The following is a 27,785-nucleotide window of genomic DNA, read 5'->3' on the forward strand; positions in this document are numbered from 1 at the left end:
GGGAGAAGGCGCAAAGAGAGCTCCCTTCAAAAAGATGGCGACGCCCTGGCCGCCGCGTTCGCGCCCGACGGTGACGTCACTTCCGGGGCGGAGGAGGTTGAGTGGTGCAGTGAGGGACAAACAAAAGGAGGCGCCGGAGGGGCGCAGTGGCTGGCGGCGGGACGGAGCGGCAGGGGCTCGGTGCTGCCGGCTTGGGCGGCCCTGCGCGGCGAGCCCAGGTGAGTGGGTGGGGTGGGGAAGGGGGCGCGAACTGTCACCTCTCGAAATCTACTCTTGTACGACCTGGCCAGCTGCCCGGCCCCAGGCGCCCTGGGCAACTGGGGCTCTGCTTTCCGGGGCCGGCTCTCTGGGGGCCTTTTGCGGCAGCTCAGTTCGGCCTACCTCAGGGTTTCCCATCCCCCGGGTCACCGAGACCCCACCCTCTCCCCGGTGCCGCGGCGCGCGAGCCCCCTCCCAGGCACCCTAGTGCCTCCCTGCGCTCTACAGCCCGGGAGTTTCCGCCTCGGCTCCCCCAGGTCCCCTTGTCATCCCCTGGGTTGCCCCAGATCCTCATCCCTCCACACACACACACTGCACCCGTCCTAGAGTTTCCACCTCTCCTTGGCAGCTTTTTTCCGTCTTTAAAGAATTCCCCCTGGGCTCCTGGCCCCCTCCTCTTCCGTTGAACCCCTCCCTCCTCTTGATCCGGCGGGAACAGTGCCCTGAGTTGGGGACAGATCCCTGGCTAGGCTTTTGGGGCCTGTCTGGGCTGGGGTTCCTGGGAAGCTGGGTGGAACGTCTGAGGATCCGGACCCTGCCTGTGCTCTGTGCATCCAGATGGGCCCGAGAGCCAGATCTGATGAGGTCCGGGCTGGAGATCCAGCAAAGTTGGCTCCCAAGCTGAAGGAGCATAGTTACTGGCTCTAGAGGTTCATGATGATTCTGCTTCTTTTGTTGATTGCTTCTTTCCCTTGGTCTGGACTGGAGTGCACCAAGATTGGGCTGCTTCTTAGCTGATGCAACTGCTGCCTTTTTTGGGAAGGAGGAGAGATGGTTGGGGGGTGGCCGGCAACCTCCTCCTGTTGGGGACTTGGCTGGAAGGGTGGGGCCATCCCTTGGTGACCACATTCCCCTGACAGCTCTTCCCCTGCCTATCCCCGGAAGCCTTATGAGGTGCAAGGATGAGAAGGGAGAGAGCTTGGTGAGGGAAGGGGAATTTGGGTCTAAATCGTGGAGGAAGGATTTGGGGGAGCTGAAAGGCTCCCAAGGGCCTCTCCCACCTTTTCCATTAGGAGTACCTTTTACCCCTGCTGAACTGTATCCTGCCCTCAGAGCAGACAGACTGGCAGACAGACAGACTGGAGTCAGGAGGAGGAAGTCTGATGTTGGTGATCCTTCCTGTGGAGGGGCTGGGGAGTGAGAGTTTGTTCAGAGGGACTGGGCAGTGCCTATGGCTCAGTCACACTGGCATTGCCTTCGTGAAGGTCAAGTCTTTCTCTGGCTCACGAGGGGAGGCAAGGACAGGTGACTTGTGCTCGCAGACTGGCTTTTGGAGAGGTGCTATGGCATGAATGACTGGCCCCTGCCGCCTTGTTGTCCAGTTTCAGAGATTCTTCGGGGTTAGCGCTAATGCCTCTCTGCCTTCCAGGGGCTGTGGGGCACAGAGCAAGGGCCCAAGAAACATTTCTGACTTTGCCCTGAACTCAGCCAGATGCTTTTGTACTCCATCCCCTGGTCACACCCACTAGGAAGCAGTTTCCTCTGCATAGTTTGCGTGGCCTTTGTGGAGATTGTGGGCTCCTGAAGACTGCCCCAGGAGGTCACAACTTGGGGAGATGGCTGGGCCTTGGGTTGCTGCCTGGTTTGGCCTTGACCTAGCATGTAAGAGTCGGAGGGAAGGAATCAGCTTGGTTCCTGATTCCCTCTCCTGAGAGTGGAGGTGATTCCAGATTTTCACAGGCTGATGGTCTAAGGTCTCATGGAGAGTCAGGTGGGTTGAATGCAGGGCCCTAAAGCCCAGGACACCATCTCTCTATCCCTTAACTCATTGATTCATTGATTCATTCATTCATTCATTCATTCAATCATCCTTTAGTAAGTAAGTGCCAGGTCTGGGCCAGGAATGGTACTAGGAGACCACAATCCCTGGCTACAGTCTGGGAAGAGAGGCAGACAGGAAAACATTGATACGGTGACCAGTGTAATACTAGAAATATTACAGAGGCAGCTCAGGGGAAGGCTGCATTGGCTGTGGGTGAAAATGTAGGGGGTGGTCAGTGTGTGTTTCCTGGAAGAGAAAGAATTAGAAGAATCAGTGCCAGTGAGTCCAGAGGCCTGAATTCTTGGCCTGCCTCTGTCACAGGCAAGTGACTGGACTTCCCAGCCTCAGTGGGTGTCCCTCTCCTTGGCAAGGAGGGTGAGGGGTGGTAGTGAAGGCTGGCTCCAAGGCTTCTGTGCCTTTATAGCCCCAGGGGCTTCAGTGCCCAGTTGCCATCACCCTGTATGGGAGTGCCAGCTTATTGACTGTCTCCCTGGAAGGCTGGAGACCATCCTCTGCCTCCTTCCTCCCAGCACAGTGCCTGGCACTGAGTAGGTGCGATAAATGCTCAGTATTATAAATGGCCAGAAGGCTCCACAATACCCCTGTCTGTGCAGCCTCTCCCCACCCCTCCGCCCCCTCTTCCTGCTAACTCCTTCTTATCCTTCGGCCACACTCCCAGCTCCCAGCTGCTTTAGATGCTTCCCCTACCCTATTGTAGTCTGATTGCACGTCTCTTCCCACCCTCCCAACTGGTCTTGTTCGCTCTTGTGAACAGTGCTGAGCAGAGAGCCTGGCACGTAGTAGACGCTCATTGAATGCTTCTTGACTATAGATGATGGTTGGATTTTGTGTTTGAGTCAAAGTCACGTGTCTGGGCTGAGGCTGTTGTCTCTGCCTGGATCCAGCTTACCCCACGGTAGCTCACCTCTTGGCCCTTTCCACCTCCAGCCCTACATCCAGCCACGCTGAATCACTCAGCGTTCTCTGTCCTGTTCTCTCCCCTCCGGGCAAACATGTGCTTTTCCTTCTGCCTGGAATGCTCTTTTTCGAGCTCCCACTCTTCCCCAGGAATCAGCTCAGACAACACCTTCTCTTGGGAGAAGACCCCACTATTCTAGGTCTAGGGCTTCTTCCATGTTCCCAGAGGTTCCAGATTCCCCCCAGCAGAGTCCCAGGCTCTCAAGCACCAGTTCTAGTTGTTGACTTGGCATCTTCCCAGTAGACTGTCTGATTCTCTCTTGTCACCCTAGTCCCCAGCCCAGGCCTGGCACCGAGCAGGCACTCCGAAACTGCTGGCAGCACAGCAGGTCACAATGATAGTCACACACATCCCTGCTGACAGTAGCTCTTGCTTCCTTGTAGGGAGGCAGCTTCCATGGAGCAAAAGGAATGCCAGGACCCTGCCCAGACAGACGTGGGCCAGCCTCAGCACCGACAGCCAACACGCAGATAGCAGAGCCGTCCACGGGGTAAGGACTGGGCCCTCTCCCTTCAAGCCAGCCACGGCCTTCGGGCAGGTGCCTTCCCCAGCCTGGTTGGCAGAGGGCAGTGTCCCTGTCTCTGCAACCGTTTGCTCTTCTCACTATAAGTCCAGGGCTTCTAGGGCAGAGCTGGCAGAAGGCAGAAGTCTTCCTCCTTCTCCTGACTCAGTGGCCACTGAGTAGCATGTGGCCGCTGTACTCTTTGAATGCCCGTGTTAACTTGCATCGTGAACCCCTGGTTTTTGTCAGTCTGGATTGTTATTAATGCCGTCTCGTGACCACATTTCCCAAGGTGTTTTCCATGGAACATCAGTTTCTTCGGTCACAGTGGTCAGGTAACTCCAGGAGCAGTAACTTGCCCTGGTCCTTGCTGCAGGACTTCTAAGCCTTGAAGAGCTTCTCAGAACTCAGTGAAGTAAACGTAATGAGTCTCTGAGAGGGAGCTAGCAAGTCATGTTTCCCTGCACTTTTGTGATCGTGTGACGTCTTTGGGAACAGGGCTTCCTTGGCCTACGCTTTGGGAAATGGTTCCAAAAGGCAGGAGCATGCACTGGTTAGGACCCAGACTATGTAGTCACACCTGCATTTGCGTCTCAGCCGTCATGTGCTCTACAAGTGATTGTGGGCCGGTCACTGTATCTCTGAGCTTCAGTTTTTCTCATCTATAAAAAGGGGATAATATGTCCATGAATGACTGAAAAATTGTGCTGAACACTGGAATTTGACACAACATTGTAAAATGATTATAAATCAATAAAAAATGTTAAAAAATATAAAAAAAAGGGGGGGATAATATTAGCACCTTGCTTCCCTTTAGGGAGGCAAAATCTTCAGTTTTGAAGGTTAAATATGTTGATGTGAGAAGGGAGCACGGTGTATCCTGGAACGTGTTCCCTCATCATAGCAAGTATGTATACGGACTGCTTTATCATGTGTGAAACTTATCACAGTGATCCCTTGTCAGTGATCCCTTTGGTCATACAAGGAGTCTCATGCAGTACCTTGATCCCCATTTACATATGTGGAAACTAAGGCGCAGAGGGAGGAAGCAGTTTGCTCAAACTTATCCAGAAGGAAGGCAGGGTTGTGGGACGTGAACCAGACCCTGGAATCCTGGGCTGGGGTCCTCTGTTCTGTGTCCAAGGGCTCCCTGTGTCCACCTCCCACCTCAGCTTTTTGTTAAGGAAGGCCTGGCCCTCCCCAGCATGGGTTTTAGAAGAAATAGTACTCTTTTTTTTCCCTTTTTTTGTAATTAGCAACAAAATTACATGCTCATTACATGTTTTTATAATGTTTTGATTTTAATGTCATTTAGAAAGTGAAAGTCTCCCATGATCCCCTTCTCCAGAGATGTGAATGAGGGATAGACTTGTCCATGTATACTCTTACAATTGGCTTCTTTTTCTAGAATCAAGTCCCATGAGAGCTGCTGGTTTGCAGCTTGCTCTTGTTTCATTTAATGGTCTGCCCGGACCTCTTTGCCAGGCGAGGGCAGAGCCGCAGGTGAGTCCTGTCAGAAGGTCCCAGCACTCTCCTGTTCCCCCCCACACACTGCGCCCCTGCCTCAGCATTCTGGGGTTTTTGAGCTGTTTGTTGGGGCATTTACAGCAGCAGAGGCGGGTGGGAAGTGCCTGGTGTGTGATTTTGTTGACTCTCCTGTTTATTGGGACAAGGTCAGCCAACCCCAGCCCTGCTCTGTGGGAGTTTCCTGTTGGTTTTGAGAAACTCTGCCACTACCCACCACCAAGAGTGGAGGCCTGTGCTGAGGTCTCTGTGGCCTGCGGTGAGCAGGAAGCAGCAGGTCCTACTTATCTGAGATCACGAATTCCTCCTCTGTGCCAGGGGTGGCTGGAGGAGTAGCACGGGCCGGCCCCAGAAGTTTTGGCCTCCAGGTTTGGCATTTGGCCTCCTCTGCCTGCCTGAGGCAGGGCCCACCGTGTTGTATAGGCCTGATCTGGCCGTGACTCAGTTTACCCCAGCTGTCCTGGTGGAAGCCTCTGTCTTGGTCCCCCCAAGACACTCCTCTCAGGTTTTAGCCTTGAGGGTGAGCAGGTGAGGAAAAGGCCAGGAGGCTTCCCTGTGATTGGGGTCTAAAGATGCTCCAATGGGATGTAGACATGCCCTCAGGACGGGTTTCGGCAGGAGGGATCTCAGGCCTGGCGGTCGTGTTTTGTGGAGCCCGGAGAGCGTGGTCTGCAGGGCCGCCCTGGGAGTGGGGTCTGTGCAGAGATGGCCCCTCAGCTGGCGGTGCTGTTGGCGTGCTGTCCCGACCCTCTCCCTCGCCCCCTCTCTTTTCTTCCTCCTAGTCTTTCCCTGGAGTCTCTTTTTCCTTCTCACACAGGATGCTTCTGGCGGGAGCCCCAGAGCCAGCCTCTGGGTCGGTGATGCTCTGCTCTGCTCGCCTCCCCCTAGCCGCAGAGCCTCATGTCCCGTGGTCCGAGCCCAGGCAGCGTGCTGGGTCACTGTGTGGTTCGCCATCTGACCCACCAGAGTCTCCTGGGAGAAATCGGGCCACGTTTTACAGGCAAGGAGACCAGGGCTCGAGTCACGAGGCCTCTTGCCCAAAGTTGTACAACCGAGGGGGCCAGGCCAGGGCTTGAACCTGCGTCTGTTTGCCTTGGCAGCCTGTGCTCCTTCTGCCCCACCTTCCATTTTCTTTTTCTCTGGGTTCTCGGACTTGGGGGTGTTTCAGAGCCACCCAGGAGCTTGTTCAAAATGCTGATTCCCTTGGACCCATCCTCAAAGTCCTGCAGAGTCAGAGTTGGGGACTGGGCCCAGGAATCTGCACTTTGAAGACGCTCCCCAGGCCGTCGTGAGGCTGGGAGCCTGCAGACCATGTCGGCAAACGCTGCCCAGGGCACCTCTATCAGCCCTGGTCCCCACCTCCAGCTGCTGCCAGCCCTGCCACTCTTGATATGGAAGCTGGGCTGAGCTCCCTCAGGCCCGGATTGTAACGACTTCCCAGTATGTGTGGGGCTGAGGTTTCTAGAACGGCTTTTACTCCCAGCCACAAACATCTCCTGCTCTCTTTCCCAATGCGTTTCTGCTGCATCTCATCTCACATCTTGTAGTAAGTTCTATGTTTAACCGTCTCTTGAGGACTTAAAATCTCAAAATTAAATAGACACTGAGATACAGCCTCATGCCTGGAGTGACATTCCACCAGAGTGGAAGTGGCTGTAAATTTCCATGGCTCTCACATGCCACCTGGACACCCACCCTCAGAGGCACCACTGCCAAACTCATGCCCCTTGACAGAGGAGCTCGTGGGGTAGCACAGTGATCTCCATGTCACCTCTCTCAGCTGGCATCCTGGGTCAGGATCCCTGGGGGCAGCCCCGCTCCAGCCCAGAGAGCAGGCCAAAAGGCAACTTACCTTCGGCCAGGCCCCTTTGGTCCTGGTCCCCTGAGATCATAGCAGAAGATGCGTTTGCAGCCTCCCTTGGCTTCTCCTGCCCACATTTCGTAACCTTCCTAGGAAGGTGGTGCTAGTGTTCAGAGTAGATCAAGTCCTGCCTTCAAGGCCCCTCTGCTCCCATGGGCCCAGACCCAACACCTGGCTTCAAGGCCCAAACTCAGAACTGGGCTCCCTTCCAGAGTTTCCTAAACCTCTACCTGAGAGACTGGAAGCATCTGAGTATGGCCTGCTTGGGTTCCCCACAGGGACTTTGATTCCATGTGCCCCTTGGGAGAAGGGGATCTTGTCCTAGGAAGCATTTCCAGAGTTCTGGGTGCCCAGGTAGGCCCAGGAGACCTGCTTGCCTTTGAGACAGATGGGCACATTAGAAAGGCTGACTGGGGTGATCTTTCCCACTGTCTTATAGCTGTGTGGCCTTGGGCAGGTCAGTCAACCTCTCTGGGCCTCAGATTTCATACCCATGAGGGAACTGATGAAACCTGCCATAGTAATTACAGCACCTAACATTACAGCGTCTTACTGCTAGCAGGCCCTGTGCCAAAAGCTTTCTATGGACTGCCTGGTTTAGGCCTCACCACCGCCCTACTAGGAAGACTTATTAGCCAGTTTATAGATGAGGACACCAGAGCTCTGGGAGGCAAAGTGACTTTCCCAAGGTCACATGCTGGTGAGGTGGAGAGCCACTGTACTGTTTCCATGGAGACTGGGAGCTGAGGCCCAGGATGTGCTGGCGCACTGGCCATGTTGTTGACTGGGAGCTCTAGGGGTGGCGGAGGGAAGGTCTGAGCCTCAGGCCTGGCCTGCCGTCTCTGCATGCGTGGCCCAGTGCAGGAAGCCCCAGGTGGGTGTCCTTCACCTGTCACCCTTCACCCTGGGAGGCCACCGCACCCTTGCAAGTTTGCATGAGGACCAACCTGTTTGCAAGGCCCAGCCTACATGTCTAGCAGTTTGGAACTGAAACTTGTTCTCTTTCCCCTCCCACCCTAGACTGTCTCCCCTCTTTTCCCGGAAAGCGAGGGTGTGCCCTTCTATACCGGGTGAATGCCGAGCCAGGCGGCGCCCCCAGCCCGCAGCTGCTGACTCACCCCAGCTGGGTGTGGGGACCTTGAGGGCAGCGCCTGCTCTGGGGCTGGTGGGGGCCGAGTACACCAGACGATAAGTGAGCCTCTCCTCCCCCTTCTGTGCTAGGACCAGAAGCAGCCCCAGGGCGCTGACCTCAGAGCAGATTCACAGGCCCTGAGCCCTCCAGGGGACAGGGCCGGTGACCCAGTGTCTTCCTCAGGCCTCTTAGGAATGGCCCTTTCCCACTCCCTTCCCTGGGAGCGTTGGAGGGGCAGCCTCCCAAAGTGTGGTCCTAGGAGGGGCGAGGGGCACCAGGCTCCCGCCTCCTCTACCTCCTGCTTGGGAAGTTTTCCCAGCCTCTTGGGGCTTTAACAAAAGGCTCTCTATGCCCTGTTTACCCGCAGCCTGGCCTGCCTGCCACGACTCAGGTGTGAAAGCCAAATCTCTACAGGCCACTGAGGGGTGGTGGGGTGGAGCGCGTGTGGGCGGTTGCTCCCAGGACGGAGGGGCAGCTGGTCCTTTCTTTGACTCCCTTCCCCGTCTGCAGGGGGCATCAGGAGGAAATCAGCAAAGTGGACCAGGCTTGACACCTTAGGGGTGGTTCTGCGAGCAGGTCGCCTGCTCTGTCTCTGCCCTGGCCTGGAGTCCTGAGCCTGGGCTCCAGAAGTTCGAGGCCCTCTAGTGTGGTCTCCAAGTCCTGGGAGGTCCTGGGGGCCTCTGGGAAGTCTGGTCTGTGCTTGGAGGTGTTGGTGCCTGCGGCTCAGCCCTCTCCTGGGCTTTAGCCCCCACTCATTCTGGGAGGGTGTTCTGCCCCGGCAGGTGGGTGGGGGTAGCTGTAGCGCACTTCCTCTGTGCCAGGCAATGGGTTGTCCCATAATATGTGCATTACGTTATTTTTAGTTCTCACTATAAGCCTCTGAGGTGGGTACTGTAATCCCAGTTATAGTTGAGGAAACTGAGGCTCAGGGAAGAAAAGTCATTCGTCCTGGGGTCTGAGCTCACCCACCCTGAGGCATTGTTTCCCTGCACCCTGTCGAAGTTTGTGGTTACCTAAGCAGGGCAGGCAGGGGCGGGCTAACCTTTTTTTTTTTTTTTTTTATAGTAGATGGTTTCTTGTAAACTTTTTTACAATCTTCAGAAACCACAGGGTGAGGAAGGCCCTTTGTTTTTTCCCCAAGTATTTTTTTCTACTTACAAAAGTATCAAATTTAAGTACCAAACACTGGAAACATCAAGTATTCTTCCTTTTATGACTGGCTTCTTTTACATACCGTATATTTTATATACTGGTCAGCATCTTTTAAAAAAATATCACTTAATATGTCTTGGACATCTTTTGGGTCACTATATACAGATCTGAGGTGAGTAGTATTATTCTTATCTTAAAGTTGCAAAAATAGAGGCTTAGGCTAAATAATTTGCCTGGTGTCATGGAATTATTTTATGCCAGAGCTAGATATGAACCCGCATCTCTCCAACTCCAAAGCTATTGCTTATCACACTCCCCGAGATCCACCTGCTGCTGCAAGGGGAATGGGGTTGTCTGGGCTTCCTGTCTGACCTGCTGGGGACAGGGATGCCCTGGCCCTGCTGCAGGAACCTGGTCCTGCTTCTCTGCACCTGTGTGTGCTGCACACTGGGGAGGGTCTGACTGCATTCTACCCACTTCTGCATCTCCCCGGGGGGCAGGACAGACCCAGGTAGGGGTGGTGCTGGGTTCTGCAGTATCCTCAGAGGCCACAGGTGCTGCTGTGCCAGCAAGGAGCAGGCCAGTTGGAAGGAAGAGCTGAGTCCGCTGGCCTGGCAGTTGTCCAGTAGCTGCTGCCTCTGGCTGAGCCCGGCAGGTGTGAGGACCACAGAGAGAACCAGCCAGGAGGGGCAGAAACAGATGATTGTTTTGGTAAATTTTGTATGAAATATTTTAAGCACACATGACAGTATAAAACTAGAATAGATTTCTTTGTACCCGTGACTCAGCTTTGTCAGACTTTAATGTTTTACAGTAATTGCTTCAGTCAGACACACACACACACACACTCACTCACTCACTCTCTCTCTCTCTCTCTTTTTCTTTCTCTCAAATCATTTCAGGCGCTATTGAAGCCTCTTCCCCAATCCTATTTTCTTCTCTCTCTAGATGAAATTATCATCTTGATTTTGAGGTTCTCCATACATGTTTTTATACCTTCACTATACTTGGATATATGCATTAGAGAAAGCTTTATATAATGTGTGTATTATTCTGTAGCTTGTTTTTTGGTTCAGCATTCTTTTGGGGTCTGTCCATGTTGATACGTGTAGCTAAAGCTCATTAACCTCCTTTCCCTTAGCATTTCACTCTATGATGAGAGCACTTTATCCTTTCTTCTGTTGGATATTTAGATTGTTGATTTTTTGCTATTAGGAACAACTCTTCAGTGATCAGTCTTGTCACTGGCTTCACATGTGTGTGTAAAGCAACTCTCTAAGATCTTTAACTAAGAGGGAAATTGCTGGACTGGAGGATACATACATTCCATCTCCTCATCTAAGAATTCAACGTTTTTGCCAATCGCAGGGGAGTGAAATGCATATGATTGTTTTAATTTGCATTCCCTGATTATTAATGAGATTAAGAATTATACATGAATTTTCATTTGTATTTTTTTCCATGTGTAGTCCATTCATATATTTTGCCATTTTTTTCCTGCTGGGTTGTCTTTTTCATACATTTGTGGGAGTTCTATATTTATTCTGGATATTAATCCTTTGGTGGTTCCAAACACTGCAAATATGTCCTCCAAGTATGCGGGTTCTTTTCACTTAAACAAGTGAAACAACTCTTCTGTCCTGTGATGTGCATACGTTTTAACTTTAATGTGATCAATACATCAAGGACTTGTACTCTTTGTGATAAGCAGTCCTTCCCTGTCTTAAAGACATTATGATGGTCTCTTAGATTTTTCTTTAAACTTTTTCAAGTTTGGCTGTAGGTCTTTAATTCATTTATTTTCATGTAAGGAGGTGGATGGGGCTGTGCTTTTTTCATGTGAGTAACTGAGATAGCTGCATTTGTGGACACCCAGTCTTCCCCCCAACCTGCAAAGCCAACACGATCACGTCTAGGTTTCCAGAAATTGCAGGATCTATTTCTAGAGTCGCTTTTCTAGTCCTGTGGTCCATCTATCTACCCCTCCATCCACACCACAGGAGCTGCATTCCTAGATCTTTATAAGTAGTCTCCCCTTCCACCTTATTCTTCCAAATTTTTTTCAGATATATGTCTAAGTTCTTGCAGAAAGCTAACGCTGTCACAGTTTCTTTACCTACCTTTTGCATTTGATATACTCGGGACATTTTCTCATGTCATCAAGTGTTCTGTTCTGACATGTTTTCATTATTTCATAGTACTCCATTATCTGGTCATTTAATAGGTATTTAACCAATCACACAGTAACAGGCATCTGGGTTGTTTCCAGTTTTCCTGGGGTATAAATAACACTGTGATGAATGTTCCTGTAACTGAACCTTTGTCCTAGAGTCTTTCCCTGACAATTGCCTTCCTCCCTCCTACCACCTTTCCTTCCTGACTCAGCCCAGTTCAGCAAACCTTCACCTTCTGTGTTGTGGGCTCTGCACAGGGACTGGGATGAATTTGGAGTGGTCCCTGTCCTGTGGGGCTCCCAGCCTTCCCCCTTCCCCAACCCCTCAGTGGTCTCATGCCATGAACTTTACCTGGGTGCAGCCAGGGTGAACCCCGCCTCACTGGCAGGCTTTAAGCCCTGACCTCTGGGAGGGCATAGTCTCTTAAAGCGATGCATCAGTTCTGGAAGGAGGATTATTTAGACTGAGCACAGAGGACAGCAGGGTACATGGCCTTTGTGTCTTTCTCAGCCGCCTCGATTGCAACCCTTTAATCTTTCATCCTCTGTTCAGGAGCCTCTACAAATTCTCCATCTCCTGGGGCAGACACCTGACGTGACCTGATTGCCCATCTTCCCCCTGAGATTGCCCTCTGAGAGCCACAAAAGAACACGCGACCTCTCTACCCAGGGTCCAGTTTTTTTTTTCTTTTCTTTTAGACTCTATTTAAAATTCTAAACTCTTTTCAATCACAGAGATGATGCATGCTGGTAAAAAAAATTAGTTTCCTTTCATCCTGCCTCTTATTCCCAGTCTAAGAAGGAGCCCTTCCCCACGGCACAGCGAGGTTGGTCAGGGTTTATCAACATGGGATTGTATTTATTTATTATTCTGGATCTCGCTTTTTTCCAAAGTGGTATTGCATACAGAGCTACTTTGTTCCTCTGAAAAGGCCTCCTTCTTGCATTCTAGTGGCTGCTTTAATAGACCAAGATCTGCTCACTGCCAGCTTCCTGTGTGCTGGGCCCCGCCTAACCCTGTCCCTTTGCCAGGTGTCAGGGCAGGTACTTTTCCTTCTTCCATTTCCTTCCTTTGTGCTCTGATTCTGTGCTCTTTTCATCCATCCACCGATTGTATTGAAGTCAGGATTAGGTCCGTGTCTGTTTTAGCCCCATTCCACAGATGAGGAAACTAAGACTCAGGGAGGTGGTCACCTGCCCAGCGTCACTCTGTTACTGAGTGGCAGAGCCCAGGCTGGCCTGGCAGGCCCTCTGCCTTTAGGCTCGCATCACACTGCTCCTTGCTCTTCACCCGCCCAGGGTCCCCCACACAGGCTGTCTGGGACGCCTCATTTCTGTGCCTTTTTTTTTTGCTTTTTAGTACCAAACTTTTTTTTTTTAATTGAAGTATAGTCAATTTACAATGTTATGTCACTTTCTGGTGTACAACACACCTATGACTTCTTGATAGTCCTGAGAGCTTGGCAGGGCATCTGTTACCATGCACATTTTATGGATGGGGAAACCAAATCCTGGCTCCTGGATGGCCCCTCTCCCTGCCTGTTGGCTGTAGGCAGGGACAGCCAGGACCAAGGTGTGTCTGTGGTGGTATCAATGGGAAGGGAGGTATCAGGGTGGACAGAGACCTGGATCACCTACACGCCCCTTGGTACCTTGAATACCTTATTAAAATGTGGGTACATCCACGGCAGATTCCCTGCTCCCTTCCAGGCAGGGAAACAGGCCCTGGGAGAGAAGCCCTTCCACACCTCTGCTAGGGGAAGTACTGACTGTGGACGTCTCTGCTCAGGGAGGGGATGAATGCATCTCCTGCAAAGGGCACTTTCTGTAACTGGGGAGAAAAGTCTCACTCCCTTGAATCTGCCCCTTTTCCCTTCTGGTGCTTTCCTGACCACCTCCAGGTGTGCCCCAGGGGCAGCTGTCTGGTGGGATCTGCTCCATCTGAATAGGCCCCTGAAAGTGCTGCTTGTCTGAGCTCCATCCCGGATCTGGATCACTGACTGGCAGTGTGAAGTTGGGCATCTGACTTCTCGCCCCGAGCCCCAGTTTCCCTAGCTGTAAAACGGGCATGAGGAATATTATTCAGTCTAGCAAAGGAAGGACAGTCTGATACCTGCTACAACATGGATGAACCTGGAGGACATTATGTTAATTGAAAGAAGCCAGTCACAAAAGGATAAATGTTGTATGATTCCACTTATATGAGGTACCTAGAGTAGTCAAATTCGTAGAGAACAGAAAGGGGAATGGTGGTTACCAGGGGCAGGAGTGGGGGTTGGGGAGTCAGTGTTCAGTAGGGACACAGTTTCAGCTTTGCAAGATGAAAAGAGTTCTGGAGGGGGAGGCACGTGCCTAGCTTTCACGAGGGCCTGGATTCAATCCCCGGTACCTCCATTAAAAAAAAATAAACCTAATTACAACCCCCCCCAAAAAAAGAGTTCTGGAGATGGATGGTGGTGATGGTTGCACAAGATGAGTGTACTTAATGCCACTGAATTGTACACCCTAAAAATGGTTAAAACAGTAAATTTTATGTTACGTGTGTTTTACTGCAATAAAAGTTTTAAGAAAAAAGGAAAGGGTGCCAAAGCGGTGTGCGCCTCCTGGGCTCTTGAGGATTCTGGGTTGGGCCCTCAGCTGTCGGTCTCAGAACGGAACAGGGAGCTGTTTGAGCTGTGGGTGTTCAGTCACCTTGAGTCACCAGCTCCTGGGCAGGTCCCTGCACTGACACTCCCTTCCTGAGGGGGATCCTGCGCCTCCCCTAGGGCCCTCAGGGTTGGGCAGGAGCAGTGAGGGGGCCCAAAGCCCAGCCTCAGCTTCCTCCCTCTGCCCCAGGCCAGCCACATCCACCTGAAACTGGGGCCCCACCTGCCACCCCCAGCCGTGCTCTTTCCTGCACCCACTTCTTCCCTGTTCCCCTTCTTGATACCTTTATTGAGCACCTGCTGTGTGCCGTAGACCTTTGTCCTCCAGCAGCATCTGGTCTTCTCACCCAGGCTGAGGATAGATGACACCAGCCAAAACTGCCTGCCGCCCCTCTCTGCACTAAGCACTTTAGAGGCGTGGAATTTCCATGGACTCTTCCCGGCAGCCTTGTGAGGTATTTGCCTGTTTTATTTGCGAAGAACCTGAGGCTGAGAGCCAGTGAGGACTTTGCCCAAGGCCATGGCCACGGCAGCGCCCCAGCCTGCACACAGGTCTCTGTGCTTCTCGACTGCTGGCTCCCTGCCTCCCTGACCACCTGGCCGTCTCCTCTTGGGGGCCAGTCATGGGGCAGGTGCCTGGTCCCTGGCACCCTGGGGGCTAAAGCCTGGGCTTTGGTGCCTGCGCCTTCTTTCCAGATTCCCCCAAAATGCTATCAGAGGGGCGGTGACTTGTCCAGAGTCCCACAGTGAGTTGGTGGCAGAGGTGAGACAGAAACACAGTGCAGCTAGAGGGTGGACACCCCTCCACCCTGAGACAGATCCTTCACACGAGGCCGGGCCTATGCTGGACTCTAGCCCTGCCCTTCTGAACTGTGTGACCTGGGCACCTGGCTCTGTCCCTCTGAACGTCCGCTGCTTCCTCCACACGGTGGAATGGGCACAGCCCTGGGCTGACAAGGCACCTCAGGGACCAGGACAGGACCGTCCCCTCCATGAAGCCCTTCTCAGCAGGGAGGTGGCATCCGTCTCTTGTGTTGTGGTCACAGCTGCCCCCTGCCCTGACTCGGGTCCAGTTATTTGGACCTTCCTCTGTCTCTCCCACCCCTCCCCACATCTTCACACTGGACCGAGAGGCCCCTAAGGCAGGAGACACACCTTGGTCACTTTTATTGCCCACAAAGGACTGAGCCAAGGGCTGAACGGAGAGAGTTCAGAATGTGCTTCGGGACAGGTGTTGGGGGAAGAACCAGATGTACTGGAGTGGGCGGACCGTCTCCTATCTCAGAGCCTCAGGCCCCTCCCCTGTGACAGAGCTGTGGACACTTCCCACCTCAGTACCCAAGGGACTTGGGAAGACAGCGTAAGCAAAGCCACAGGATAGCAGGGCCCAGAGGCAGCTCCGCACTGAGAGCCTGGGTGTTCTCCAGGAGGCTGACACACCCACTCTCCCTCCGAAACAGTGAGGTTGCAACCACATCCTGCCTGGTCATAAACTGTCCCCACCCCCAGCATCTGGCATCCTGCCCTGGCGGTCTCATCCTGGATCCAGGGGCGGGCTGTTGCACACCCTCAGGCCCTTGGGCCTGGCCCCTCCTCCCTTCCGGTCCACAGTCTTTGGGCGCCTGTCTGGATGTGGACTCAGGGAGCTGGGAAGGGAGTGATGAGTGTTGGGGTGTCTTTCAGATGGGGGCTGGCTGTGTGATTCAGCAGGCCCTCCCCTGGACGGCCACTTTCCCGGGAGTGTGGGTGGTACGAGGAGCCAGCTGGTCATTAGAGGCCGGGGCCTTCCTGTGGGGTAGATAGTCACCCCGGCCTGTGAGTCCTGGCCTCACCAGGAGGGCTGACCCACGGGCTGGAGCCACTGGCCCAGGGCGGGTGGTGGTGTCTGCTGGCCCCGCAGTGACCTGAGCTCTGGGAACCTGGAGGTGGGGGCAGGGAAGCTGGACTCCTGGGCTCAGTCTCTTGGCACTGCCCGTGTGTGAGGCCTTGAGCAGGTGACCAGTGAGCCCGCACAGCGGTGAGGACCTGAGTGGGGCAGTGGAGGGACAGGCCTGGGTTTAGTCTCTGCTCTGTTCTGAGTAGTAGAGTGACGTTGGGCAGGTGATTTCACTTCCCTGTGCCTCAGTTCTCCCATCTGTGAAATGGGGCCAAAGATAGACCCTGCATCCCAGCATCAGAGGGCCTCCATGAGGCAGATTCCATGGTAAGGGCTAGCCCAGTGCCTGGCACACGTCCATCTGTTCAGCACCCCAATTCCCTCACAAGGTCCAGGTTTGCTTTCCTCCTGTCCTCACCCATCCCAGTGTGCCTGAGAAAGATGGGATGGGAAGTGTTTGGTGTTTGTGGGAGGCCCTGTTTTATGAAGGGTTTGTTACTGTTGTCATTATTAATATTATCAGGAATCAAAGTAAGGTGGCCTAGTCTCATAGCCTGGGAGCTCTTGTTCCTCTCCCAAGAGCGACAGACCCATTTGTCAAAACACAGGTATTTCAACCTTGGTTTAAAAATCTGGACTCTAGAAAATAGGGAGTAAAAAGTAAAATCACTGGTTTTAAAAAGTAGACACAAAAAAGACTGGAAGTTTATCATTTATTGAAAAGTTAACAGCGGGTGACTAGGCGGTCTTCTTACAGGGGACTTTTTTTTCTTGGCCTTAATGCTTTTTTATATCTTCCCAAGTGTTGTCCAGTGAACATCTAGTACCTCTCCCATCCATTGCAGTCTCACAAGCCGCGTGTTACAGGAGTAACGTGTCACAGCAGGGTGCTCACAGACAGCCCAAGGACAGGATATCCTCCCACGTTTATTTCGTTGCACACCTGTGTCCCTGGCTGCATTTCCTGAATGTGGCCCCTTAGCCAGTGTTTCCCAAACTTGGCCAATCATTAGCATCATTGAAGTCACGTGTTAAAAACTCAGATTCCCAGGCTCTACCCAAGACCTGCCGAATTGAACTCTTCAGGGGGAGAATCTGCTGCTGCTGTTTTAAATTTCTTTACACACACAGGAACATACACAGCCAGAGATAATTTTACATTAAAGTGTCAATGTGATCATGTCATCCAGCTTGGGGTGGAGGACAGCCCTGTTTCCTTGTCCTCTCTGCTCAGTCCCTCCCCTAGGCGCCTGTCATTGCACCCACTGTGTATGTGTGTGTGTGTGTGTACCACAAAATAAGAATTAATTAAAAAACATACATACACCCTGCTATTAACAGCAACATTATTTATAATTGCCAAGATATGGAAGCATCCTTAGTGCACATCAATAGATGAATGGATAAAGAAGATGCAGCATATATATGTGATGGAATATAATTCACCCATAAGAAAGAAGGATATTTTGCCATTTGCGGTCCTTTATTCATTTTTTTTTCACTTCAAAAGCCAGAATTTTATAACTGGCATAAACATTTCCATTGCATCAAAAACAACAAAATACCTAGAAGTAAACTTAACCAAGGAAGTTACCTATACTCTGAAAACTAAAACACTGATGAAGGAAATTGAAGATGATACAAAGAAATGGAAAGATATCTTGTGCTCTTGGACTGGAAGAATCAACATTATCAAAATGGCTGTGCTACCCAAAGCAATCTACAGACCCAGTGCAACCCCTGTCAAAATACAAAAGTGAGTTCATATTAAGCCCCCTCTTTTGCATTTGGCTTTTCTCACACTTTGAATAAATCTCTTCAGATCATGGAAGGAACATCATGGCAGCTAGTTCCAAGTGAACTGGAAGTTTTCAACTGGCCCCTCTGGGCGTTCTGATCATTAATAGGATGGGGTCTAGACAGGAATTCTGGAATTCTGCTGGGATGGGGGGGGTCCCTGTGAGGCTGCTTCAGCGATCTGTCAGCGTGGGCCTGGACCTCAGTGCTCAGCCTTCCTATCTGTGAAATGGGGAGGCTGCCTGCCTTCCTTGTGTGGCTTCCCTGCACTTGGTGCCCACGTGGTCTCTGGAGAAGGGCCGATCTGTGGGCTGCCCCATGAGTGGCAAGGCTGTGACTCCCAGCTAGACTTGAGGTTGAATTTTGGACAATGAGTCCACTGTCTCCTTCCCCTGACCCCCGGGTCCCAGAAAGCCAGGCCACCCTGAGCTAACCCCCTCCTGTGGGTCCCTTTCAGGTTGAACCATGATTCCAGTGACAGAGCTCCGCTACTTTGCGGACACACAGCCGGCATACCGGATCCTGAAGCCGTGGTGGGACGTGTTCACAGACTATATCTCCATTGTCATGCTGATGATCGCGGTCTTTGGGGGCACGCTGCAGGTCACCCAGGACAAGATGATCTGCCTGCCATGTAAGTGGGTCACCAAGGACTCCTGCAACGACTCGTTCCGGGGGTGGGCATCTGGCCCAGAGCCCACCTACCCCAACTCCACGATCCTGCCGACCCCTGATGGCGGCCCCACGGGCATCAAGTATGACCTGGATCGGCACCAGTACAACTACGTCGATGCTGTGTGCTACGAGAACCGCTTGCACTGGTTCGCCAAGTACTTCCCCTACCTGGTGCTTCTGCACACGCTCATCTTCCTGGCCTGCAGCAACTTCTGGTTCAAGTTCCCACGCACCAGCTCGAAGCTGGAGCACTTTGTGTCCATCCTGCTCAAGTGCTTTGACTCGCCCTGGACCACGCGGGCCCTGTCAGAGACGGTGGTGGAAGAGAGTGACCCCAAGCCGGCCTTTAGCAAGATGAACGGCTCCATGGACAAGAAATCGTCGACGGTCAGTGAGGACGTGGAGGCCACTGTGCCCATGCTGCAGCGGACCAAGTCTCGGATCGAGCAGGGCATCGTGGACCGCTCGGAGACGGGTGTGCTGGACAAGAAGGAGGGGGAGCAGGCCAAGGCACTGTTTGAGAAAGTGAAGAAGTTTCGGACTCACGTGGAGGAGGGGGACATCGTGTACCGCCTCTACATGCGGCAGACCATCATCAAGGTGATCAAGTTCATCCTCATCATCTGCTACACCGTCTACTATGTGCATAACATCAAGTTCGATGTGGACTGCACCGTGGACATCGAGAGCCTAACAGGCTACCGCACCTACCGGTGCGCCCACCCGTTGGCCACACTCTTCAAGATCCTGGCGTCCTTCTACATCAGCCTGGTCATCTTCTACGGCCTCATCTGCATGTACACGCTCTGGTGGATGCTGCGGCGCTCCCTCAAGAAGTACTCGTTCGAGTCAATCCGCGAGGAAAGCAGCTACAGCGACATCCCCGACGTCAAGAACGACTTCGCCTTCATGCTGCACCTCATCGACCAGTACGACCCGCTCTACTCCAAGCGCTTCGCCGTCTTCCTGTCGGAGGTCAGCGAGAACAAGCTGCGGCAGCTGAACCTCAACAACGAGTGGACGCTGGACAAGCTGCGGCAGCGACTCACCAAGAATGCGCAGGACAAGCTGGAGCTGCACCTGTTCATGCTCAGCGGCATCCCCGACACTGTGTTCGACCTGGTGGAGCTGGAGGTGCTGAAGCTGGAGCTGATCCCAGATGTGACCATCCCGCCCAGCATCGCGCAGCTCACTGGCCTTAAGGAGCTGTGGCTGTACCACACGGCCGCCAAAATCGAGGCGCCAGCACTGGCCTTCCTGCGCGAGAACTTGCGGGCACTGCACATCAAATTCACGGACATCAAAGAGATCCCACTGTGGATCTACAGCCTGAAGACGTTGGAGGAGCTGCACCTGACAGGCAACCTGAGCGCCGAGAACAACCGCTACATCGTCATTGATGGGCTGCGCGAGCTCAAACGGCTCAAGGTGCTGCGGCTCAAGAGCAACCTGAGCAAGCTGCCGCAGGTGGTCACGGACGTGGGCGTGCACCTGCAGAAGCTGTCCATCAACAACGAGGGCACCAAGCTCATCGTCCTCAACAGCCTCAAGAAGATGGCGAACCTGACGGAGCTGGAGCTGATCCGCTGCGACCTGGAGCGCATCCCCCACTCCATCTTCAGCCTCCACAACCTGCAGGAGATCGACCTCAAGGACAACAACCTCAAGACCATCGAGGAGATCATCAGCTTCCAGCACCTGCATCGCCTCACCTGCCTTAAGCTGTGGTACAACCACATTGCCTACATCCCCATCCAGATCGGCAACCTCACCAACCTCGAGCGCCTCTACCTGAACCGCAACAAGATCGAGAAGATCCCCACCCAGCTCTTCTACTGCCGCAAGCTGCGCTACCTGGACCTCAGCCACAACAACCTGACCTTCCTCCCCGCCGACATCGGGCTCCTGCAGAACCTCCAGAACCTGGCAGTCACGGCCAACCGGGTGAGTGCTCGGGAGGCCCAGTGTCTTGGGATGGCCCCAGGTTTCTCCCACGTTCGGAGTCTTCAACCATGGCTCCCAGAACCTCCTGGGAGGAGCTGGTTGAAAACACAGATTCCCAGGCGCTGGCCCTGATTCTGCTGAATTGGTATCTGTGGGGTTGGGAGCCTGTCTTTGCCACAGAATGCTGTAGCATTCTCCCACCGGGGATGGTGTGGTCAGGCAGGGCCTGTCCATGAGATGGCCTTAGGTAGGGATGTGCATAGACAGGAGGTCCAAGGCCCTCCCTTCTCTCTGGGTTGAGTTGTGGGAGGTGCGACTTAGAGGGCCTGGAGCTTGCGGTGTCTCCCTCAGCTTGTCATGGACCAGATTTGGAGCCAAGGGGCCTGTCTGGGTCCACCAGGGACAGAAACTCTGTAGGTTGCCAGTACAGATCCCAGTGCCATTCACACCCCCACCCCTCTGCGTTTTGGGGCTGGTGGAGGGCAGAGCTGGGCTTAGTTGGGGCTGGCTTGTCACCACCTGCCTTTCTGGAGAGGAAATTGTGCAAACCTTTGTGGGCCTGCAGTGCTAGAGGCCACTCCCTGGAGACACCCTGAGACCTTTGGCGGCTCCTATGGGCCAGCTCCTTTCCTGTCCGGGGAAGCCTCCCACCCAAGGAAGCAGGTATATGGGGGTTGAGATCAGGGTGCTCCTGTGGCTTTGTGGTCTGGCCGCTGCCATGGTAACAAAACCTCAGCCATTGACCTCCCCTTGCCTTGCCCACCCCTGCTGGGGACCTGCAGGGAGGTTGACGTTGAAAAGAACATCTTCCTGGTCCCTACTCTGGGTGGAAACCCTCTCTCAGTGAGGCGGGTGTTTTCACGGTGGACACGTTTGCAGTGAGACGGGGTGGTGGGAGCCCACAGCCAGCAGCTGGGATGCTGAGAGGGAGATCTGATTCAGCCACCACTTTGGCACCTCTGTCACAGGCAGCAGCATGAAGTGGCCCTGTGGGTTTATAGAACTTGCTCTGTGTCCACCCTGTGCTGGGCACGTGGCTCCCGGCATCCTGTCCTCCCAATGGGAGCTCTCTACAGCAGCCTCAGACACGGAGGCAAGCAGCCCCTGAAATGCCCCCACCCCAGGAGAGACATGCCTTCTCTAGCATCATTTAGATGGTGTGGGCACCCCAGACCTCTGACTCCTAGAAATCCCCCTCCCCTCTTCCCTAAGCCTCTCTCCCTGCAAACCAGCCTGTCTCCATATATCAGAGATTGTGACAAATCCTGTTTGTCTCCCCCAAATCATGGCTGTGTGCGTGTGTGAGAATGTACAGGTGTGAAGGTCAGATCCCAGGTTGCTTCGCTTTGGAGAATCTGCCCCCCAGGGCCTAGGACAGACCCTCTCTAATCAGGAACATTGGAATCCTGGGGAGAAGCGCCTTTTGGGGAGTACCAAACAAACACAACCCCTTCTTTAGCATGTAGAGGGGGGACCAAGTGACCCCTGGAGCACAGTGTGGGGCCGAATTGCCCCTGGAGTTGGGTCAGACTTGGGCATCCCAGGACCCCTTGTGATGCCTGTCCTGTCCCGGGACATGTACACCCATCAGGTCTTGATGGGCCCTCCCACCAGTGGTGGGTGTGGCTGGCCTCCAGGCAGCTCCCGGACTTGTCCCCCCAACCCTGGACTCCTCACCCCAAGCATGCCTATTAGGTCATGCCTTTGGCTAAGGTCACCCCTCAAGAAGAGCCTGGCAGCAGGCATGCTGTCCCAAGGAAGGAGACCCTCTGACACCCGGTTCACCACGCTGCTTACTCACGTCCTGTCCCCACCCCCTGGAAGGCCAGAGGCCTTTGTAGGGAAAAAAATTCACTTGGGGCAATCCTAGTGTGGCTCCTCCTTTTAAGCTGGAGCCCTCCTCCTTCCTCCCTCTGGGCCCGATGTTACCCTGTGACCCACCCCGGGCTCTGGGCCACGTGCTGTTAGACAGGGAGGCGAGGCGTGAGCTGCTATTCTCTCAGGTTTAAACCCATGCTAATGAATATCTTGATGAGTGGACATATTCATTCGTCCATTTGTTCAGATTTTCATTCATCCATTTATTTGGTGAATGTTTTTTTTTCTTTCCTTATACATATTTTTATTGAAGTATAGTTGACTTACAATGTTGGGTTAGTTTTTGACATACAGTATAGCAATTCAGTTACACATGTATATATATTCTTGACTTGGTGAGTGTTTTTTGAGCACTCCTAGTGTGCAGCAAAGAGCCAGGGGCAGAGGAACAGAGAAGGCCCCTGGCTGCCCTTCCTGAGCTCACCTATCGCAGGGAAAGACAAGAAACCCGCAGTTAGCACAGTGGACAAGACTGTGCTGCGGCACAAGGCCCCTGGGCGCACAGAGGCGTGGCCTCAACCCAGACTTAACCCGGGGCAGGCGGGCCTCCTGGAGGAGGGGACATTGCACCTGGCCCTGAAGGACGAGGAGGAGTTAGCCAGGCAAAGAGGAAGGGGACAGTCTAGTAGGTTCTGTCCTCAAGGAGCTGAAAGCTGGCAGGGGAGGAGCTGAGTGTGAGCTGAGCCCCTGGAATTTGGACTTTCCGTGTTAGGGCTCAGGAGCATCCTGTTCCTCCCACTTGGTTTCACGTGGCTTTTTTTTTTTTTTTTGAAGTATAGTCAGTTTACAGTGTTGTGTCAATTTCTGGTGTACAGCATGTTTCAGTCATACGTATACATACATACCATACATTCCTTTCCATATTCGTTTTTATTATATATTACTACGAGATACTGAATATAGTTCCCTGCGCTGTACGGTAGAAACTCGTTTATCTCTTTTATATAGTAGTTAATATCTGCAAATCTGTCTCATGTCCCTTCCCTCTATGTCCTGACGACAAGGACCTTGGCTCTTTTTGTTCAGTGCCTGACGTGGAGCAGGGCGTTCACTGAATTCCCACTGACTGAGCGACGATGGAACGTGCTGGCTTGGAATTTAGGGAGCTCGCTCTTGCTGTAGCACGAGGGAGTGGGGGCAGGGCAAGGTGAGAGGTCAGGAGCTGACAGGTGTCAGCTGTCAGTAGGGGGTGAGGCCTGGATGGTCAAAGGCCACCGGGGATGGGGAGATAGGGGCCAATCTGGGGGAGACTTTGGAGGTAGAATCACAGGACAGGGTAGGATTGGGTTGGGCGAGAGGGAGTCTGAGGTGACTGAGGTTTGCCCCTTGGCTGCCTGGGTAGCTGGAGGGTCATTGAGGCAGGACATGGGACAAGGCAGAGGTTTTCTGAGGGGAGAGGGTAGGTCCTATGTGGAGTGTCTGGGACCCCTGGGACATCTGAGGGATCAGGTTGAGTTAGCCTGACCTCAAGGAGTTGTCCCCCCAGGGCTCATGGATGAAGATAGGCCCTTGACGAGATCACTGGGGAGAGGACGGAGGGATGGGGGAGTCTGGCTCGAGCCTTTGGGACGGATGGGGAAACAGCAAGGCCAGGCAGGAGCGTGTGGCTCACAGCCCATGGGGGAGTCAGGTGGAGGAGAACAGATGCAGGTCCAGTGGATTCGGAGGGACTGTTAGTGCCTCTGGCCGGATGGTTTCCAGGGTGGGCAGGGGCAGGAGTCAGGTCACGGGGGAGCCGCTGAGGTCCCGGAGGAGGTGGGAGAGGGCGGGATTGGGGCAATAAGAAACGACTTCATGTCTTCAGCGAATGAGCACACCTCAGGAAGGACGGGTCCAAGGGACAGGAGCGGCCAGGGTGGGCACTAAACCACTGAAGGCACCTTCTCTTCTCTCCGTGCAGCCTAGAAACAGCTCACTGGAGGGGGCGTGTCAGGGAGAGAGCTCCGATGTGAACCCAAGCTCTGCCATCACTGGTCAAGTCTTTCCTGCTCCCTGGCCACTGTCTGTGTCCTCGGAGAAGGCCAGTGTTGGGCAGAGTGGGGTCTCTGGGAGGCTCTGGCCCTTCAGTCCTGCCAGAGCCCACCTCCCATCTGCCCCCATCTTCGAGTCCCTGACCTGGGCCTTGCTGACCTGGAAGCCACCTCTGCCCCATTCCTGACTGCGGGGCACAACAGTGGCGGATGTGGAGGCCCAGGTCAGGAGTCTCCCTCATGGCATGGCCTCTGCCCAGCCTCGGGCTCCTCAGTGGGAAAATGGGGATGGAGATAGAGCAAGCTCAGAGAGGTTACTGTACAGTCTCCTTGTCACCTTCACATGGGATCGGGGCTCAAGTCTCCTGCCTCCTGCCCTGCTGGCAGGGTCCCTCCTGCCCATCGTATCTGAGGGAGGCCGTTTTAGGACAAACGGTAAGAGCTCAGTGAGAGCTCATGTCTGTGGCTGATTGCTCACGGGGGTGGGGGAAGCAGCCAGCATTCCTGGGGCTCTTCCTGTGTGAGACACAGCAGGCCCCATCCAGACTCCACTGATGGCTCCAGTCGTGTGGACTGTCAGAGCTTGGGCTGTTGAACCAGGTTCAGATCCTGGCTCCACCGCGTTCCAGCTGTGACGCTCTAGGCAGGCCACTCCTTCAGTTACCCATCTGTAAAATGGAAGGAGTGTTGACAAGCACTTACAAGTGGTTCTGAGGGTTCAGTGAGTTAATAGTATCCGTGCTTGGAGCAAGCCCGCCCTGCGGTAAGCAGCGTGTGAGTGTTGCCCGTTGCTCAGAAGCAAGGGACTCTGGTCAATACTGGGCTCCCTGTGCCCATGACAGATAAGAAACCTGAGGCCCAGGGAGGGGAGCTGACAGCTGGGATCCTGACCCCTAATGTCAAGCTCTACCCAGTTCTCAGCAACAGTTGAGGGTATGGAATTTTCTCAGCATGCTGCTCTACTTTCATAAATTGTTCTTAAACCAGGCAGGACCTGGCTCCTGGTGAGCCCTGAGTGGTGGAGGAGGGGGCTGGAGTTGGTAGTAGCTGCTGAGTGTAACTGTAGCATGATTTCTTTCTCACTGGAAGACCGAGCCCTGCCCTCTCAGAGGCCACAGTCTAAGGGTGACAAGCAGTTTCACCACGGAGGGAGCAGTGCTATTGTGGGGACAGGGCACCATAGGTTACCCAGGCAGACAGGGAAGGCTTCCTAGAGGAAGTGGCTGCAGAGCTGAGATCTAAAGTACAGGGGTATGTTAGCCAGACTTGGGCCCGATTGTCTTGGGTAGCCGGAATGGGCATCAGAGAAGGTACTGGTGCCCAGGGGAGGGAAGCCTGGGGCCCAGAGGCCCGGGTCTGAGCCGCAGCCGCCTCACTCCGCCCTCTGCTTCTCCCTTCTAGATCGAGGCGCTGCCCCCGGAGCTCTTCCAGTGCCGGAAGCTGCGGGCCCTGCACCTGGGCAACAACGTGCTGCAGTCACTGCCCTCGCGGGTGGGCGAGCTGACCAGCCTGACGCAGATCGAGCTGCGGGGGAACCGGCTGGAGTGCCTGCCCGTGGAGCTGGGCGAGTGCCCTCTGCTCAAGCGCAGCGGCCTGGTGGTGGAGGAGGACCTGTTTAACACTCTGCCGCCCGAGGTGAAGGAGCGGCTGTGGAGGGCCGACAAGGAGCAGGCCTGAGTGCTGGTGGGTGCCCAGCATGGGCGTCCCGGAGCGGCCAGCAGCGGGACCACTGAGGAGTCCTCAGGCCCAGGGACCCAGGAACCCAGGGGACAACCAGCCTCTCAGCCAGGGCGGGAACCTGGGGCCGAATGTGAGCTGAGCCGGGTCGACAGGACAGTACCCGAGGGGCTGGCCCCTCTGCTCCGGAGACTCCTGTCCCCCAGGGCAGGTGCCTGGGGGGGAGATCAGAGACCTGTAGTTTGTCTAGGAGCGCAGTGTTTGGACAATCGGCCTCCTCCCTGGGGCCAAGTCTGCCCCACAGGCTGAGCCGATGCCAGAGGTCCAGGGACACCTACTTAGTTCTTGGTATTTATTTTCTCCACCTCCCGCCCCCTCCCTCCAGATAACTTACACATTCCCAAGAAAGTTCAGCTCAGATGGGGGGTGTTTAAGGAAGGGCGGGCTCTGTTTCCCTTTTCCTTTTTTTGGTGATGCCGCCAGCATTGAGTGCCCACCCAGACTTGAGTAGAGCAGTCCAGGGTGAACCAGTTATGGGATGGTCACCCCAGAGGTGCCAGGCAGGGCTCTGGTGGCACAGCCAGTGGGAAAGCAGGCCACCAGGTAGAAAGGCCAGGACTGGGCTTTGCCTCACCAGTTTTTGTTTTGTTTTGTTTTTTTCAGTAAAAAGAAAAACATTTTTAAAGCTTTGAAAATTGATGGTTTGGGTATTAAAAAGAAAAAACGTTAAAAAAAAAAAAAGAGGACACTAAAGGCCAGTGAGCTGGGGTCTCAGGGCGGGACAACAGTTCCCCTTGAGCAGATCAGCAAGACACTGAATTGTGTTTCCTTCCCCCGGGGTGCGGGCTGCAGGATGTCCTCCGAATCTGGTGTGACCTTGGTCTAGGAGTCTGTTTGTTCCTCTCCTCTCCTAGGGCGGGGGTTGTTTTTTGTTTTGTTTTGTTTTGTTTTTGGTGTCTTGTTTTCTTTCTCCTCCATGTATCTTGGCAGGCTCTCATTTCTGTGGCTGTTGGCCAAAGAGAATGTTCTGGAGCTGCCAAGAAGGAGGAGACTCGGGTTGGCCAATCCCCGGATGAACGGTGCTCCATGCTCCCCCGTACCTCGTCACAGTGTTAAGGAGCCGAGAGGAGCCACCTCACCTGGACTCTGCTTTCTCACCTCATATGTCATCATGTGTCATGAGTTTGCCCAGTGCCAGCCACTACTAGCCTCAGCTGCTGACGTCAGCCCTGTCACCACCTGGTCCTTGAGAACAGACACTTGGAGGCCAGGCTCGGGTGGGGAAGTCGCCGCTGGGAGACAGGTCCCCAAGTCCTGGTTCCAGTTTCTGTCCCAGGTGCCTGGCACACACAGCCGACCCAGCGCCTGGTGGCGGGAAGCCAGCTCACTTTAGATCAGTCACCGGGGTCCCCACCTTAGAAGGGTCCCCGCCTTAGATCAAACTCTTGGACACTAAGGCACATTTTAGCGTCTCGTCTTAATGATTATGTCCATTTGTCCATTTGTGTTCTCTTTGTTGCGTCATTGGATGTAATCCTCAGAAATAATGCACACTAGCCTCTGACAACCATGAAGCAATCCGTTACACGTGGGTCTGAACTTGTAGACTCGGTTCAAATATCAAATAAATCTATAACAGAAAGTAGCCTTTGGAGGTCTCCATGTTGTCCTTCCGTCAGCTCTCTGAGGCTCATTTGGCCCCATGGACTAGTTTGTGGAGTGACCATTTATCGGGCACTTAGAAGATGATTAACTCTGCTCCTCTGCCTGCCCTGTGAAACCGTAAGCTCTCCTGGGGGCAGGTACCGGATCCCACAGCCAGCACGTTCTCTGCCGGCCAGAGGTCTAGGGTTTGGACCCTTGGGAGTTTTGAAGGGAAGGCGGGGAGGGCACTGGAATGAGACCCCACAGCCCTGGGTTCTTGTCCCAGTTCAGTCATCCCCTTTGTGAAGCTGGGCTGATCCCTTCCCTCTTGTGGCC

The 27,785-nt window shown here is 53.8% G+C and overlaps 1 protein-coding gene across 4 annotated transcripts; it reads left to right on the top strand.

Moving 5' to 3' along the window:
• The first annotated feature begins 87 nt into the window (after positions 1–87).
• LRRC8A (leucine rich repeat containing 8 VRAC subunit A) lies at positions 88–27,450 on the top strand. Of its 4 annotated transcripts, XM_072960244.1 has the most exons (5): positions 88–218; positions 3,383–3,489; positions 17,206–17,620; positions 18,119–20,280; positions 25,530–27,450. In XM_072960244.1, the coding sequence occupies exons 4-5, from the start codon at positions 18,127–18,129 to the stop codon at positions 25,803–25,805; spliced, it is 2,430 nt and encodes an 809-aa protein (XP_072816345.1). In that variant the 5' UTR covers positions 88–218; positions 3,383–3,489; positions 17,206–17,620; positions 18,119–18,126; the 3' UTR covers positions 25,806–27,450. The 4 variants fall into 4 exon arrangements, 3 of the variants coding, with proteins under 3 accessions (XP_072816345.1, XP_006205503.1, XP_006205504.1); XM_006205441.4 differs by lacking the exon at positions 17,206–17,620; XR_012072290.1 differs by lacking the exons at positions 17,206–17,620; positions 18,119–20,280 and having other exon boundaries at positions 25,530–25,668.
• The last annotated feature ends 335 nt before the right edge of the window (positions 27,451–27,785 follow it).

The sequence above is a fragment of the Vicugna pacos genome, chromosome 4, assembly GCF_048564905.1.
Source record: "Vicugna pacos chromosome 4, VicPac4, whole genome shotgun sequence".
In the NCBI taxonomy this organism is placed as follows: domain Eukaryota; kingdom Metazoa; phylum Chordata; class Mammalia; order Artiodactyla; family Camelidae; genus Vicugna; species Vicugna pacos.